At 45.5% G+C, this 18,185-nt stretch overlaps 1 protein-coding gene across 15 annotated transcripts in view; it reads right to left on the bottom strand.

The window, feature by feature from the left end:
- LOC147011974 (regulator of G protein signaling 7-like) overlaps positions 1–18,185 on the bottom strand; it is a 184,594-nt gene that overhangs the window by 73,125 nt on the left and 93,284 nt on the right. For 11 of the 15 annotated variants that reach the window (XM_085857911.1, XM_085857907.1, XM_085857921.1 and 8 more), the window contains 2 exons: positions 12,800–12,896; positions 12,495–12,545 (listed from right to left, as the gene is read on the bottom strand). In XM_085857911.1, the coding sequence (XP_085714037.1) occupies positions 12,495–12,545; positions 12,800–12,896 (148 nt within the window). The remainder of the gene's footprint in view (positions 1–12,494; positions 12,546–12,799; positions 12,897–18,185) is intronic. The other 4 variants (XM_085857912.1, XM_085857917.1, XM_085857918.1 and 1 more) reach the window with 1 other exon arrangement.

The raw sequence follows: 18,185 nt of genomic DNA, 5'->3' as shown, positions 1-18,185 counted from the left end.
GTGCGACGATTCAGTAAAGGACTTCAGACTGACCCTCACATTCACTGTGAAAACCCTAGAGTTCCAGGAGGCTATATTGAAGGTGTGCGACGAAAGGAAAGACAGGTGGGCCACAACAGTCATGGGTAGGATATCATCGGCAGGCGATCTGCATGCAGCCGACGCCGTATATCATCAAAATTTCAGCGTGAACTTCCGAACTGGAAAGCAAATCCCGATTTTTCACATGAGGAAACGCCAGGGAAGCGAGCAGGTAGGCCAAAAGATGTCCTCACCGAGAATGCTTTCTTAATTGTTTTAGACGAGATGATTGGTGATGATGAAGTACAGTGGACAATTCCAGACATGTGCGCTCGCATGGGAGCAATATGTGAAACTCCATACTGCTGCAAATATATCAAACAGCGTTTGACGGACACGCTCGGAGACGCAGTTACTATCTCAAATGTACATGGAAGAGCCAATGTGGTCACTTTTAATACAACTGTGTCGAAAATTTTGCAGAAATTTCATACACCCTCCGCTGTACTGGTGACACGGAATCTGAGAAATGCCGGATAATATCAGCGGCCGCAGCGATAATCAGGAGTGAGACAATCGAGAAGTGCAACATATACGACAAAGAGCACTATCCGGATCCTACAGATTTGGAGTCTGTAGATAAAGTGCTGGAGTTTCTACCGGATTCATTGAAGTTACTGTTTGATGAACTGATCTCTGTCAAGAATAAGGCTTTGAAGACGGCGTCATTAACACCGTGCTTGGTACAAGCGATCCGCCCGAGAGCGGCATTGGCACCATTGCAAGTTGGATTAGCAGTTCAATTGCATCATTATTTCAGGTCTAAATTCTTGATTGACACACTGTATAGCCATGGGTTTTGCTCTTCGTACGCTGAAGTATTAAAGTTCGAATCGTGTGCAGCAGCTCAAGTCCCCCTTACAATGGACATAGAAAACGATGCAGTGTGTTCCTTAATGAGTGGGAACGGACATTTTCGTCAGTTCGTCTGTGACAATGCTGACCAGAATCCCTGGTCATTGGACGGTAAGAAAGCGCTGCACGCAATGGGCATTATCGAGACGGTGACACCAGCCATTCGCCAGAAAACCACTCATCAGGAGAGATAATCAGAGCAACATACAGTCTTAGTCCGTAATCCCAATCCATTATTACGATCGTCCAAAAAGCAACAAACCAATCATCTACGCACATTTGCGACAGGTCCGGCGGGAGATTCCGGTAAGCTTAGTCGACGTCTTGTGGAAGGTATGCTTGCCATTAAAACCAGATCGACCAGGTTGGTCCGGATTCATGCAGGTTGTTGAGAAAGGAGAACATAAGGGTAAAGCCACCGTACGATTTCTCCTGATGCTCGATATGGACCCTACCAATACGAGTTGTATTTACTCAACATTGTGGTTTCTCACCAGTGAATGTGCTCGCCATAAGTGCACGCCGATTGTTAGGGCCCTGTCACACCTTGACGTTTTAGCCAGCGTTTGGCAACGTATCAAAATGTATGTAAAACGCTGGCGTACGCTGAACTATTGATGTTTTTCAGTTTTGGGCGCATTCATAACGAGTTGGACGTATGCATAAAGTATTAGTAACGTACACAGAACGTTTCGATAACTTATAGATAACTTATACCAACGAATGCTTAGCGTGTTGTCGGCGTTCACAACCTATGCCCAACGATAGTCTAACTTATGCATAGCGCGGCAGCGTATCGCCGATGATTACGTGGCGTAGCCTATTAATAGGCTGCCGCTCATCGATTTAAAGGCCTTGTCACACCTTGACGATTTAGCCAGCGTATGCCGACGTATGAAAAATTTGTCGAAAACGCTGGTGTACATCGAATACGTTATGGGTAAGTTTTGTATACGTTAAGAGCACGCTGAAGCACGCTGGCATACGTCATAGTACGCCAAGCTCATCGACAAATTTTAAGCATGCTCAAAATTTTTCGAAGTATGCCAGCGTATGACTCACATGTTCCGCATACGCTGGCCATAAGTTGTAGGCATGTTATGCGATCGTTGACACACGTCGACACACGTTACTTGGAAGTTACTCATAAGTCGAAACACGTCAAGGTAATGTTTAACGTACCCGAAACTTATTTCTAACCTATGAGTAACGTGCTTTGAACCTATGTGTAACGTATATCCAACGCATATTGACGTATGTAGACGTATTTGATTGACGTGTTCCGGACGACCACAGAACTTACTGAACGTGTTTCTAACTTACAGCTACCCTATAATGGCGTATTGGCAGCGTTTAGGGGAATTGGTATATAAAAATGGGGTTCACACATGAGGAACCCGTCAGTGTTCCAGACTCCATGGTTTTTTTTTTCTTTTTTTTTTTCTTCAGTATGACGGTGATGTTGACACTTCGATGTCGAGTGCGGTTATTATTTAAATCGTTGAGCAGCAGCTTATTAATTATACTAGCCGAAACCCCGTCACAGACGGATTCCGTTCATTCAACAACCCTCACCAGCTCACCCACACTCGAGGGACATGGACTGGACAGGGTGTGCTTGCCCCCACCTACTCATCCCCTGCCCGATTCCCGCCCGCCTCCCACCCCCCGCCTTCAATTTGCTTACCCCCGCCCAAAAATTTAATTACCCTGGCCCCACCCCTGCCTCTTCACTCCCCGCCCTCCCCGTCTCTTGATTCCCCGCCCCACTTGCCCCCGGCCCCCACCACCCTGTCCACCCCCTCACACTCAACCCTGCCTAATTCACCCCAGCCCCCGCCCACTCATCCCTTGCCCCATTCCCCCCCATCTCCTGCTTTCAATTTGCTTACCCCCACCCAAAAATTTGCTTACCTTGCCCCCCCCCCCTTCACTCCCTGCCCCCGTCTCTTCATCCCCCGCCCCCGCCTCTTCACTCCTCGCCCCCGTCTCAACAAAAAGTGTTTATTCTGCTTCAGAGTTGAAGTTTGATTATTGCCACTAAGTGCGATACACTCTTACAGGTACGAAGTTTCTTTCAATCCAGGTCACAGTACTGAGAAAAAATGTGACGCTACAGCAAGGAGGAGCACAAAATTGGTCCTTCAGTATTAATATATAGATACAATGTTTCTTGTTACATTTTTTGTGTCAAATTCACATTCTGAGGTAGTCAGCATGTGCAGAAGAGGGTTTTACATTGCAGACGCTATTTTCGAGGAGTGGAATTACACCTCTCAGCGGTGACGGTCTGTCGGCGACAGACGTGATGGCGTCAGCGAATGACCGATGATGTCATGACGTCCTGACGCCTCTCAGCGGTGACGTCACACATCGCAATGTAAACGAATGTAAAACGAAAAGTGTTTATTCTGCTTCAGAGTTGAAAGTTGACTATTGCCACTATGTGTGATGCACTCTTACAGGTACGAAGTTTCTTTCAGTCCAGGTCACAGTACCGAGAAAAACGTGACGCAACCGCTCGGAGGAGCACAAAATTGGTCCTTCAGTATTAATATATGGATTATATTATAACCGCACTAGAAATCGAAGTGTCAACATCACCTTCATGCCGAAGAAAAAATAAAAATAAAAAAACCATGGAGTCAGGAACACTGACGGGTTCCTCCTGTGTGAACCCCATTTGTATATACCAATTCCCCTAAACGCTGCCAATACGCCATTATACGGTAGCTGTAAGTTAGAAACACGTTCAGTAAGTTCTGTGGTCGTCCGGAAGACGTCGATCAAATACGTATACATACGTCAATATGCATTGGAGATACGTTACACATAGGCCTAAGGCCTAGGTCACATTTGCCACGGCGGCCGTGGGGTCTCCAAAATCTGCGGCCACTAGCAATTCTACGGCGGCCGCAGTATTTCCACGGTCACACAATGTAGCAGTCACATATGTTTTAATTTTTCGGGGAGCCGCACGGCGTGTTTATAAATTGTGGAGACCAAAAACGTGGGGGTGCCGTAGGTCTTTGATTTGATGCCGCACGGTGACCTTAGGGCGTCCCTGCGGCGGCAATATAATTTTCAAAGCGGACGCAAGGAGACCTCAAGGTGCCCGCAAGGCGACCGCAGGGGGGCCTAAGATGAACGTGCGGCCAGACGGACGGTAACGAGTGGGTATATATACCAGTCCTTTTTTTTTACTGAAATAAAAATATACCAGTATATATAACTGAATATACTATAACTATAATATACCGTGGTCCTCCAGAATCCGAACGGCCAAGCTGTTTGAACAAATTGGAATCCGAACAATTTTTTCGAGAAAGTTTGGCCCTAAAAACCCAATACATTTAAAAAAACCGAACCAAACGTAGCGTTCATGTTTGTTCACATGTCTCCCCCACCTGTTCGACCCGCATCTTCGTGCTTTGTTCATTCAGTTCGTTAGTGGAAGTACTCAGTCACATTTGCTCTACGGCGAGGATAATGCGGCCGTATGCCCTCTGAATTGACAGAAACGTGCGTCGGCCGCAGAGAAACTGAGGTGGCCTTAGGGTGGCCCTACGCCGTTTGGCTATATTTTACAGGCCGTAGGAGCGTTGTGGAATTATAACTGCGGAGTTATAACTTTTTTCATTTCTATGCTCGCCGCAGCAATTCGACAATGCCAAGCTATGACGTAGATGTGTTCCACGTCGACCGTACGTAGGGCGTACGGTGGGCTTGCGTTATTCGTGCGGCTGCCGTCGGCTCTTATCAATGAAAAATGAATTTTGCCAACCCCCAAAAAATTACGGCGGCCGCACTATTTCCACGGTCGCCGTAGGGTAGTCCTAAGGCATCCCTGTGTTCAACGTACGGTGGCTTTGCGGTCTGTGTGACTACCTGCGGGCAATGCAGGGTCGTCACACGGTTCCCCTACGCCCGCCGTGCGTCCTACGTACGGCCTCTGTGGCAGTCTGCGTCGATCGTGCTTCGACCGTGCGCTACCGCTAGAGATCGGAGTATAGGTGTTTGCCTATACAGTTGTTACGGCTGTGGAAATTGACAGAACACCATAAAGGTCCCAAGATCAGTTAGGCCGATAAGTCCGTGTCCAGATAGATTTCCCCACCGTTGCTTAAAGGGAACTATTCATGTTAACCGGGCTGTGATCTTTGAGTTAGCAGTTATTCTTTACTATCGTTATTTTGGACCAACCACGTCCACCACCAACATCTTTCTCAACAACCGCTTTACAACAACCACCCCACCACCAACATCTTTCTCAACAACCGCTTTACAACAACCACCACCACCAACATTGCTCTCAACAACCGCTTCAGACCAACCGCCTTCCACCACCACAACCACACCTGCCTCTCACCAAACCACGCCATCCTCACCACTTCGCCAGCAACCGTCAACATCTCCACACCACAAACATCGCCTCACCTTCGTCTCCGAAACGACGCCATCTTTGCGCCAGCCGCGGCGAGTCCGCATCGAGCGGCGTCGCTTCAGGCCAACGCGGAACGTTTGCTCGTCGGATCAAGCTTGGTGATCTCACGCACGTCCGCTTTCCGCGCAGAGGTCAGAGGTCAGAGGTCGAGGATCGGAGGCCAAACCGCGTCTCACCAGCCCTATAAAAGGACGAGCAGAGCGCCAAGCTCGCGTTCGAGTTGGGTCGAGTCGAGTTGGGTCGCGTTCGAGTTGGGTCGAGTCGAGTTGATCGGTCGGCCTGAGTCAGTCTGGAGAGGTCGGGGAGTCGGGACGAAGCCAGAAGCCAAGGAGCTGCGTGGAAGTCTGGGCTCGTGGCGGAGTCGGGAGCTTGGAGCTTGCAGTCGGTGGAGAGTCCGGGCGTCGCGAAGGAGACGCGAGCTGGAGGCGCAGCCTTGCCTGCTGTGTCGCGCGGAACCACGCGTTCGTGTGGAGAGAGCCGGAGAGAGCTCGCCAGCCAGCGACAGGCGGTCCGAGGTGATCGGGCTTCAGCGCAGTTTGAGCATCACTGAGGGACGGACGGGTTCTTACAGAGCATCAACTCTAAGAGAGCAAAGACCCGTTCGTTCCTCTCAAATGAGTTGCCGACTGAGACCGAATCACCCGGCCGCTTGGCAAGGCCTGAGCTCGACCGCGGCTACGCGAGCTGCTGTGGGGACGGGACGTCGCGGGTCGCTCAAGCCAGACACCACGAGGGTGCAGGTAACCTGCAACGGTCTCGTGGGACTCGTTCTGTCTGCCAAGTCCCACGCCATAAAGACCCAAGAGGTCCAGTCTGACCCCATGCCTTCAATGGGGTCTTTTTCCTGCTTTTCTTTTGAATGAATGTTGTGGCACCGAGTCCCGTAAGTAAAACTGTGTAAGTGACTGTACATTAATAATTACTTATAGACGGTTGTAGCGCTTTGTCTTACCCACGTGCCGTGTCGCATTCATTGCTTCTTCTGTATACGTGCATGTTGGTGTTTTTGAATGACTGCATGATTGTTCCTGCACACGTCGAGTAAATAAATGTGCTCGTTTAAATGTAAACCTGTTCGTTGCGTCCATGCCCCCATTGAAATGCCATCTTGTATTGCGGAATATTAGTTGGCTTTTAAATAGCCGGTAAAGTGATCGGGTCCAACGGGACTGCGCGATATTACCCAGCTCGGTTATCCCAAAAGGAAGCGGGCTGCTTAAGCGGCTCGTTTCCAAGCGGTCCCGTTGAGGTACAACCTCTCGGTAACCTACCTGCGCAAATAATTAGGTAAATCGAAGATTTGGTGATCGGACCCTGTAGCGCGGGTAGGGTACGGACAAGGTTGTGGTGGGATTGAAAACCCATCCGTGACTGGTTTCTGACGCCATTGCAGAAAGTCACGACTGGATTGTCCGTTCGGTGGGTGAACCGGCTGCTATTCGTGAAACGCGGTCGCTCGCACTCTGACGGGCGTGAATTCTACAACACAGTGGTGCCCCCAGAATCCAAATTTAATTCGTTCCAGGAGGCTGTTCGGATTCCAAAACTATTTTCCCAATAAGAAATAATGGAAAGTGAATTAATCTGTTCCTGGACCTCAACAAAACCCACTTTCAAGACACTTTCAACTGAAATTACCCATGTTTAAGGTAAAATAAGATGAGTAAATGACCTTCGGTGGTAGTGTATTGTATGTAAACTGGTACAATAACCACATCCAAAGGTCCACACAGGCTCGAGCTCCGGCCTGGGTTCCGATCGCTCGCGCACTCTGAGAGAGCGCTGCCCCCAGGGCAGCTCGTCAAACATGATGCCCCCAGAACCACAATCACTTTCATCAAACGCATCGGGCTGAGGTAATCATGGATATGTCAAATTACAACCGGTTTTTCTGTGAAATTAAATCCTTGCCCGACAGTCTGTCACAACACGTGATCGGATTGCTTTTTTGTTATTAATTAAAACACAAGAGGATTAAAAAAAAAACAGCACAAATCAAGGTGAAAACACGAGGTAAAGTAGCGATCGACACACGAGAGATGCTTTCACAAGGACTTCCACCGACGAACTGAATGAACGAAGTGTGAAGATGCGGCTCGAACAGGCGGGGGAGACTCACATGAACAAACATGAACACCATGTGTTCGGTTTTTGAAAATGTGTTCGGTTTTTGGGGCAAAATTTTCTCGGAAAAATTGTTCGGATTCCAATTTGTTCAAACAATGGGCGTTCGGATTCTGGGGGCACCACGGTATTCCGAACTGGTATATTCAGATATATATATATATATATATATATATATTATAGTTATAGTATATTCAGTTATAGATACTGGTATGTTCCAAACTGTTATATTTTTTACTTCAGTAATAAAAGAACTGGTATATATACCCACTCGCTACCGCACATTCGCCTTAGGGCCCCCCTGCGGTCACCTTGCGGGCACCTTGAGGCTACCTTGCATCTGCCTTGAAAATGATATGGCCGCCGCAGGGACGCCCTCAGGTCACCGTATGACATCAAATCAAAGACCGTACAGCACCCTCACGTTTTCTGTCTACACAATTTCTAAATACGCCGTGCGGCTCCCCGAAAAATAAAAACATATGTGACTGCTGCATTGTGTTACCGTGGAAATACTGCGGCCGCCCTATAATTGCTAGTGGCCGTAGATTTTGTAGACCCTACGGCCGCTGTGCCAAATGTGACTTAGGCCATAGGTTCAAAGCACGTTACTCATAGGTTAGAAATAAGTTTCGGGTATGCTAAACATTACTTCGACGTGTTTCGACTTATGAGTAACTTACAAGTAACGTGTGTCAACGATCGCATAACGTGCCTACAACTTATGGCCAGCGTATGTGGAATGTGCGAGTCATACGCTGGCATACGTCATAAAATTTTGAGCATGCTTAAAATTTGTCGACGAGCTCGGCATATTACGACGTATGCCAGCATGCTTCAGCGTGCTCTTAACGTATACAAAACTTACCCATAACGTATTCGACGTGTGCCAGCGTTTTAGACAAATTTTTCATCCGTCGGCATACGCTGGCTAAAACGTCAAGGTGTGACAGGGCCTTTACATTCGACTCTCCCCTGTATTGGAAGGCGAGGATAATAATTTCGAATGAGGCAGATGGTAGTAGCCTGAAGCGTATTGTCCTAGATCTCAGCGGTTTTCATACCATGCTCAGTTTCTTGGGTTCAGTCAGTCATGTGATGCACAATTCTGGACTCAGCGAGATACTCAAAGTAGTGTACGGTGAGAATGCAGTAAAGACTATCTTGAAGGGGAAATCGTATGCACGAGCGATACGGGCACATCTGATGACTACGTCAGCACAACATGCGCTATTACTTCAGGAGACGTATGGTATTCCACTGACGTCAGGTGAGCGGGATGAAGGATATCGAGCGCCACCAGATTTACAAAACGCTGTAGAGTTCTACAACCACGTTCGTGATGGTGAGTCGTTGACTGCTAGCCAGGAGGTAGTTCTCAGACGAATATGGGACAACCTGAAGGAGACTGAGAAGCAATTGGAGAAGAACCCGACTGCTGCATTATTTTTGGAGTATGTGGGTATGGTTGATCTGCTACGAGACTTCGTCCGGGCACAGAGAACTGGAGATTGGTCATTGCATATAGCTGTCTGAGCGAAATGTTACCCTACTTCGCTGCTACTGGCCACAATCAGTATACAAAATGTGTCGAAGTATATCTGCAAGACTTGGTTGATCTTCAGACGAGCAATCCTGAAGTTTACGATATGTTCGAGGCCGGACTTTTCGGCGTAAGGAGAACAGACAGATTTTGGGCAGGGTTGTCCAAAGATCTAGTAATCGAGCAGACTCTAACGAGGATGATGAAGTCAATTGGAGGACTAACTCATGGGCGCGGGGTTATGGAGGAAAAGTCCCGTACCAAATGGCTCATGCCCCTTCCATTGTGTGCCACAGTAAACGAAGCGATGCAAGAACTTACTGGCCGAGTATTAGCAACGTCTGATCAGCATAAGGACACCACGCCGGCGAGGATAACTCGGGATTTTAACGACATGACAAACATCCTTAATTTCGTCTCGGAATACAATCCCTTCAGTGAGAGCGATAGTTTGTGGAATATTGTCAGCGGTCTCACGTCTAGTTCATCGAATGTGCGCAAGGTAAGAGAGGTGGGTGACGCCATCCTGGAAAACCTGTATGGATCAAACGTGTTTGAGTTCAGTTTCTCCTGAAAAGCACAAGTTCTGCAAATCGGCCACGAGAAGCAATTGAAGATCGATGGTGACCCACATAATATTGATCCACAGCTTTAGTTTCACCGATTGCTAGCCGTTGGTCAGGCATCTGATGATGAGAACGCACTGGAAAACTTGTTGAAATACGAACTCTCTTCAAATCCACCTGCTCTTTTCAACGACAACGGACTAATGAAAGAGGCTGTGAAGTCGCAGTTGGCTGACATGATCGCATCAATGTGTCCCACACTGGACGACTTGGCCATTTTGAAATTATGTAAATTAGGTAATTTGTCCCCGGGAGATTCGAGTAGATTTTAGGTATTATTATTCCCGAAGAGTGTACCACTCGTTCCAGCAGTTTTCATTTCTGTTGCGATTTGTTTGACGTTGGCCTCGTTTTTCAGTTATTAGCACCCGCCTAATACCCTAGTGGCAGGAAAGTAAGCGTCTCAACATGGACTGATTTAATCTAAATTTAATGTAAATAATAATAAAATCGTTTATACACCCACTCCAAGGGCACAATTTCTCTCGATACTAAAACTAAGGAACAATGGACAATAAAAAAAAAAAACTATACACAGGCAAACATTAATCAACTTAACACAATTGTCATGAAGGAGGACTAAAGAAAAATAACTCTCAATGATGTGGGGATGGAGTAACGTATATAAATAATTCAACATCACCACCACAACCAAAACAACAACAACAACAACAACAACAGAAGATGCTTTAACCATTTTCCCCTTTTTTCAGCAGGTTGGTTGAATTATGGCACTCCTCCATGTGCATCTGTCGATTTTGAAAATTTCAAACAAACCCAAACATTTCATATATATGTCTTGAAAATTTCATGAAAACATTAAAAAAAAAACTATAAGAGCACTCTTCGACGTCATGACGTCGCCAGATATGACTCCACCGACATTATTACATCATTATAATACTTGTACCAAGTTTGATTTAAATCCCTAAACCCAGATTCAAAATATTAAATGATTCTGTCTCTGGCAGATAATCGTCGTGACACACAATCTGCCTAAAGGCGATGTCCCGGTCAGCATGGGAAGCATGATCCGATCCTTATAGGCCCAGAGCAGGCCTGATCCGGCAACTCGCAATCATCACCCACCAAGTTTCTTCCTACATCCAATTTATCCAGTCCTTCGAGGGTAAAGATTGAGAGGGTGTGGCTGGCTGGCCCACCAGATTTCCCTTCCCACACTCTCTACCAGGCCAATCTTGTCTGGCTGCTTCTCCACTCACAACCTCTTTAGCTGCTGCAGCATCTTCTTCCTCCTTCCTCACTCTCCTCTAAGGGAAGTGATGGCACTTTTTCTTCCGTCGACCAGTTTACAATGAGATCTCTCAGTAAACTTTTGCAATTTAGTCTTATCAAATCAAAAGCTATTATGACAGCATAGTGGTTTTTATGCCACATTCGTAAAACAAATTACCCTGTTTCCATTTAATTACCCTAACTCAAACTCCTCGGTGGAGCTCTCCTCCAACTCTACATCAGGAAAAACCTCTTCCAGATCTGATCTTCCATCATCTGAGTCAGTTCTTGCGTCAGCGATCAGTAATTTCCAGTTGACCCACTTTGGCGTACCATCAGAGGTAGGACCTATTTCAAAAATGTCATCTTCCTCATTCTTACTCACGACGATGTATGGAGTATGATCAAATTTATCCTTCAGTTTGTGTCATCCTCTGAAAGCCTGTCACTTGAGTAGTACCTGTTATTCGAGAGCAAATGTTTCAGCATGCGTACACACATCATGCCTTTTCTCTTCTGATCTGGCTGCTCCTTGTAGCCTGAAACATACCACCTCATGGGTCCTCCTCACCAACTCCGCTTGGGTTTTGGTATAGTCTTCATTCCAATCTCTTCTCAAATTGGAGAGAAGATGATCAGCTGCCAAGGCCGCTTCACGCACAAACATCAATAGGTATGGGGTAACACCCATCACTCTATCCGGTGTAGTATTTCACATGTATATCATGTGTTGAATCAGTTCTGGCCATTGTCATCATTGCCCTGTTGGGTGAAGTGACTCTGTCGCCCACCTAACTCTCAATGGGGTCTTAAGTCACATCCTGGGTTACTTCGCTGGGGTCTGAAGCTGCCATGTATTTTGGCTTGCTCAACCATGCCTTGACTTGGAACAGGCCGCAACGATTTCTTAACCATGAAGTTTTTTTTTCACTTTCTTCACTCGTATTATCAAATGCCTGTTTATCATACCTATGAATCGCTGTGTACAATTCAATTCTTATAAAAGCCCAGAGACGCCAGCGTTTGTGGCTTTGTTTCATTTCCGCACATATCATAACCTCGAGAATCTCTTAAACTAAGCCAAATTACAAAATTTAAGTGAAATGTAATCCTGTGTTGAGTCGAATGACTCTTCTTGATGCAATATTCAATTAGGCATTGTAAATCCCTCCATCCATTGGGACCATACTCTGTGCAGAGTGTTGGTGTTGTCTAAGCAGTCTCCTGGGCTATTAGGCATAATCTTGGACAGGTCACCACTCCGACACAGGATACTCAAATGGCACAATCATCTCAGCAAACTGGTACTCATTTTTCCAACCTCAGAAGGACGACAGGCTGAGTCAATCCCAACTGGTATTAATTCAACAGCCTAATTCAACAGCCAAGCAGGATTTGAACTCAGGACCCAAGGATCCCAAGCCCACCACCCTAACCATTAAGCCAATACCAGGCATATTGTAAATACTAGACTGATATTGAAAATACTGGATTGATGATTTCAACCTTATCAGCGATTCTACAATAAACAGACACCAATGTGGTCTCCATCGTGAAACAGGAATGGAATAATTGTGGTTCATACCTGGTTCATCAATGTTGAGATTTTTCATGAGCCAGTGAACAATGTCAGCACCTACCAAGACATGCATGTACAAGCTTGAGGGTATTTTTGATGTCAAATGGAATGTTTTACAGTATGTGGTGCAGATTCTAAAATAGACCCTCCATCTGACTGTGATTGATCGATCATATGGCAGGTCCTCCAGATGACCTTACGTCATGTAATTACTTAACAAAGATTCAGCATAAGTGAAATCTGATTGCAAACAATGACAATAGTGAAATTGGGACAATGCAGTACTGCTTTAGAGGTTGAAAGATGCATACCTGTGAAGACACTAGGAACCTTTGAAAGGAAGCTTTTGACCGTACGAACTGAGACACCCATGTCTTCATCTTGCATGTGATGCACAATGCTCTCCATCTGCAGAAGGAAAGAAATTGTGAAAGGCAGCTGGTACGTCACGTCAGAAAGTTTATGGCTCCATCACTGCAACGACTTTCAAGCTTCTTTAAAATAACAACCATGCATTAAATTTGATCATCCTCACTGCAAATTGGTGCAATATCAGGAGCAGTTATTTGAAGTCCAAATGCAACAAATTTGTCTGTTATACCTCCATTACACAAAAAATGTGTTCAACCCAGTTAATCCAGCTTTAAAAATTTATTATTATTATTAATAGGGTTGAGGCTCATGGAAGAGTGAGAACATAGTGTTGATAAGGACGTAACAGAATGAAAAGAACAGGATAAAGAGGGGGGGGTAGAGGCACCAACAGTAAGGCTGAGAGACAAAACAGAGGGAGACATGAAGAAATATCGGAAGTGGGGAAGAATGAGGACAAGAAGAACACAAGAGGAAATAAGATGGATACAAATGCAAACTCTCAATCACAGAAGTGGAAGGGAAACTGTAAACTCGGAAAGAGGTTTGGTGAGAGTAAATGTTGGTAGAAAAGGTCATGGTTGTGGATAGGGGATGACCGAAAATGGTGGTGCACTACTGTCTTGAAGCCCTGGAGGGAAGAACGAGGTTGAAGAGACCAAAGAAGTTGGTTCCACAAGCAGAGAAAAAGAGGAATGAAAGAGTGGAGGTGAGCAGTGAGTCTGGATTTTGAGAGTTACCAGATTGAACTGCCAGACTCATCAGCACTGAGGCAGCTCTCTGAGAATAGCCAGATAGATGTTAACTCTCACATACACATGATGAGATGAACCAATTGGAGCAGAAGAAAAACAGGAGACATTAGCAGGGACATTGGTCATCACCAAGTCCAGAAGGGAGGATTTGTCGGCAGAAATCAGGGTCAGAAATTTCGAGTCAGTCCATTGGAGTCATAGAAGTCCATTGCAGCAGTGCCATGGGTGGTGAGAGAGGTACAAACACCCACCAAATTGGCAGGGTGAAAGTTGAATTCACCACGGATGATGAAGAGAGTGTTGTGATGGGCAGTTGTTAAAAGTTGGTCTGTGTTGGCAGGGAGAGGGAGAGAGCGAGAAAGCGAGAGAGAGGTAAATGGAGTCATCTCTGTTTGGAAGACAGTACAACACACAGACAAACAAGAGGTGTGAATGTTGGGGAAGTCACAGCCAAAGGAACTCGTGTTATTTTTGGGAGGTGTAAGAGCAGTAGACAGCTCATGAGAAATAGAGTTACTGATGTAAAGTGGAACTCCACCACCCGGATGGGGTTCAGACCTATCAAACTAGATGAGACAATAGCCAGGGAGAGACACTAAGGAGTCTGGGACACCGTTTGGGAGCAACGATTCTGTTAAACAGATGATGTTCAGGGTATCAGCAGCACCCTGGATTGAGAGATCTATCAGGTTGGAGCAAAGGCTTTAGTTGTTTGAGGTCCACACACTTAGGGACAGGGGAGGAGGCTCTGTTGGTGGATGAAAGTGGAGAGGGGGTGGGGAAACTGAGAGAGTGGGTGAGGCAAGGGGGAGACTGAGAAAGGGTGGGGTATGGGGGGGAACTGGGATGGGATGGGGCTGTGGGCAAGCTGGGAAGAGGCAGGGTGGGGGGGGGATACTGAGAGGGGTTGGGGTGAGGAGGAAGCTGAGATGGGTGGGACGAAGAGTAAGCTAAGAGGGGGCTGGTCGAGGTGGAAGCAGAGGGGGGGGGCATGAGGTGGTGGGATGTTGATGGGGAGGACACAGAAAATGAGTGAGGTTGGAAGGATGATGTTTAGTTTGATCTCTTCAGTTATGAATAAAAAAGTTCATTTGGAAAAGTAATTTCTACATAACTTGTAATTCATCTAAATGTGGCATTATTTTTGGGGGGTGAATACTTTTGCAGTCCACTGTATCTTCTTCCTGATGCATAATATATATGCACATCATGAAAAGTAAAGAATGATGGACGTTTTCTTTCACAATGTTGCAACATTCGTAGAAGTCCTCAACAAATACCTTAACAATGATATTGGTTTCATGGTCCCAGATCAAGTCGTATAAGAGAAAATAGTCAGAAATAATAGCAAGGACCTACGTAATCTGCAACAAAATCTCTGCTTGAGAGAATGCAACACAGTTATTTAGGCAGTGTATAAAAAACAGATCACCGCCTCGATCGCTGAGGCCTATCTTCATAATGCCCATGATGCCTATCAGCTCAAAATCCTTTTAACTCTCTTTGGTCATAGTACACTGAAGGGAAAACTTATAGTGAGGGTGTGGTGATTGTTAATACTAGTACGTGCCCGAACGTGCGTGGCCGTACGTGAAAAAAAAAAACTTTCAAACCGCGAGCCAGAAACAACAAACACGCAGGCCGTTCCTTCGCTCTCGCGTGCCCGTACGTGCGTGGCCCGGAAGTTCGCATATCGCAGTTACGATTATTCGCAATTTAATTTTAATGGCCAATTATTCAATTAGCGCCAACGTATTTGCCTTTTCGCAATGTCATCGCAAGGAAAAACACAAAGAGAAGAGAAGAGAAAAAAAGAAAAAGAAAAAAAACGTACATGAAAAAAAAGAAATAAATAACAAAAAAAAAACTTTCAAACAAACACACAGGACGTTCCTTCACTCTCGTAAACGACGACTGAATTGGGGCATTGAGTTTATCTATAAATGCGCATAAGAAATCGAGAAATTATTAGAATACACTGTCATCACTATCCGGAAGTACGTACGTTGTAACCCGTAATGGGGAACGCGGCTGAGGATCTTTTCCCCATCGGCCACGTCCACGCAGCAACGTGTCCTGTCATTGGTTGGTAAATAAATGGCCATAACTTGGGAACCACTTGTCCGATTAATATCAAACCTTGAAAAGGCACATACTCAGGTCCCCAGCAATATACCTGGCAAGTTTCAATTAGATCGGACCAGTGGTTGTCGAGAAACAGCGGTCACACACATACACACACACACGGATTTATAGATAGAAGATAGATGAGCTTGCAATGTGAAACACTTTCCCTCGTTCCCTTAAATTCTGGCTCTCGGTGTGATTGCAAAAGGTTACATGAATGACCACATTTTAACAATTGTATCAGGATTTAATAAGTTCAACAAGCCCAAAAATGGTGAACGATTTTCGGGTCAAAAAAAAAATAAATGATAGAAATGCTTACCCAAGAATATCAACACAAATACCAAACAGATCCAAAAGAGCAACGCAACAAATCATCAGTGAAATCTTCACTTATATTCATATAGTCATTCGTATGCAGTACGTGGCTGCAGGTTGCATCATTGCTGTGGGTGCAGCTGTGCCACTAATGCAGTGCCCCCCCCCTGTAGGTTTTGGTAGGAATTTGCAATTTGTTCAAGATGCCGGCGATAACTCACCTACCCTTCACTAAAGACACCTTCAGATCTTTAAAGTCTACCAACGACCGGTGCTCTGGCAGACGGATCCCCTGGTTAAACGTACTTCCGATATATGGCACACACAATGGTACATCACCATGCATGGGAGACGTCAGGGTGACAGTTTATAGCTGGATCGAGATTCAAATCGAGGCTGGAGAGCTCGGAAGTGGATACTCTCAATCTCTTACCTTTGATATACAAACCTCCTGTCAGTCCACCTGTAGTGACATTTATGTAGGTATCTCCTTAGTTTTATTCAGTGCATTCAGAAACCTGCATCACACACTTATTATCACATTTCTCATGCTCTGCTAACACTTGGTATGCTGTCAATTAAAGGCTAATTATTGTCACCATTTTAGCAAAAATAAAGCTGTTATCCTAAAAAAAACATGTGTTTAATTATAGTGGAAGTGGTGTTTTCATGTGAAGACACCAGGGGCGACCATCCCCAAACACCCCCGTCCTCAGGTTGCGAATCGTGGAATGACCCTGAGATATGAGGGTAAGCTGCGTAAGCAGTTGGGGACAATCTGGCAGTTATTTTTGATGGTGATGTGGATTAACCAGTGGAATGGTTATCCTTATAAAATGCTTCAAATACCCAATTAAGCAATCACCACCCCAGCGAGTCCGAGGCACTGTAAAATCTCACCCCCTGTATTTTGTGGGGTATCCATGGTCGGAGCAAGACGAGAAGAAGGAAATCTCAGATGTAAACACCAATAGACTGGAGAAGCTCGTAAGGCTCTGGATGCCAATTGTCCTAGCAGATGATATCTACAAATATAATTAATCCTCAGTATTCGTGGCGATGCACCACAGTTACAGCCAGTTAAAAATATGACTAGTTCACGTAACAGCACCGGGGTTCAAGCCCCTGACTCAAACTTTCATTCATCTCATAGGTTTTCTCGCCCTTATGATGATGATATCCTAAACACGCAAGGACAGATGTCATCTGAAATGAGAGCAAAAGGACTCTGCCACCCTAAGAAACTTTTGTTGTTTGGCAGCTCAACCGTCAAAGTTTATCATCCACTTGTGCATATATTGAAGACACTGACGAGCTCATTAATGATTTTGGTGTCTTGGTGACTTCTATTCAAGAACAAAATAGTTCATCAACTACTCAACACAGATATTCAAAGCACCAGAATTGGCAGATCCATCTTGTTTACAGCTTCTGCCACACATCGTCAAATTGATGTAGCAATTGGTGGAGTTGGGATTGTAATCAAATCTTAATAACCTTATATCAATAACCAAAGTATCGGATCAAACTACACTCCAACCAATCTGTTCTTACATATGGAAGCTTGGCTGTTAGGTAACTATCATTTCTTGGAAGTACAGCTGTACCACTGATGCTGTGCCCCTCTTACCAGTACACTGGTACTCATTTCACAAACCTCAGAAGGATGACTGGTAACGTCAACCCAACCTCATGTTAATCCAGCAGCCAACAGGGCTTGAACTCGAGACCATAACATCCCAAACCAGCCACCCTAACTACAAAGCCAACACAAGACTTTTCTCCAATCAATGTCAGTGACGAATCAAGTGTGGAGGAGTTCTACAAAAGCCTCAACTGGATCGTGTCATCTATCCCTTCACATACTGGTCTTGCACTCGGAGGGTATTTCAACACTCAAGTGTCGAGCAGTTTTTCATACCGTAGCTTCACCAACAGAAACGGTGAGTTTCTTCTTGATTTAATTCATCGGCATTATCTTCCAATAACCGACAGTCTCTTCCAAAAAACAAAATCATGACTGGACTTTCAGCGCTCCAAATAAAACCACATCTCAAATCGATTTCAACCTATGTCATAAAAGATGGAGTGACAACATCACGGATTCCCACGCTCACTCATCAGA

This window comes from Eptatretus burgeri, chromosome 15 (assembly GCF_056783735.1).
Source record: "Eptatretus burgeri isolate ZD-2024b chromosome 15, Ebu_testis_v1, whole genome shotgun sequence".
NCBI classification, from domain to species: Eukaryota; Metazoa; Chordata; class Myxini; order Myxiniformes; family Myxinidae; genus Eptatretus; species Eptatretus burgeri.
Note: the sequence above shows the minus strand (reverse complement) of the source record. Positions and strands in the feature narration are given on the sequence as shown.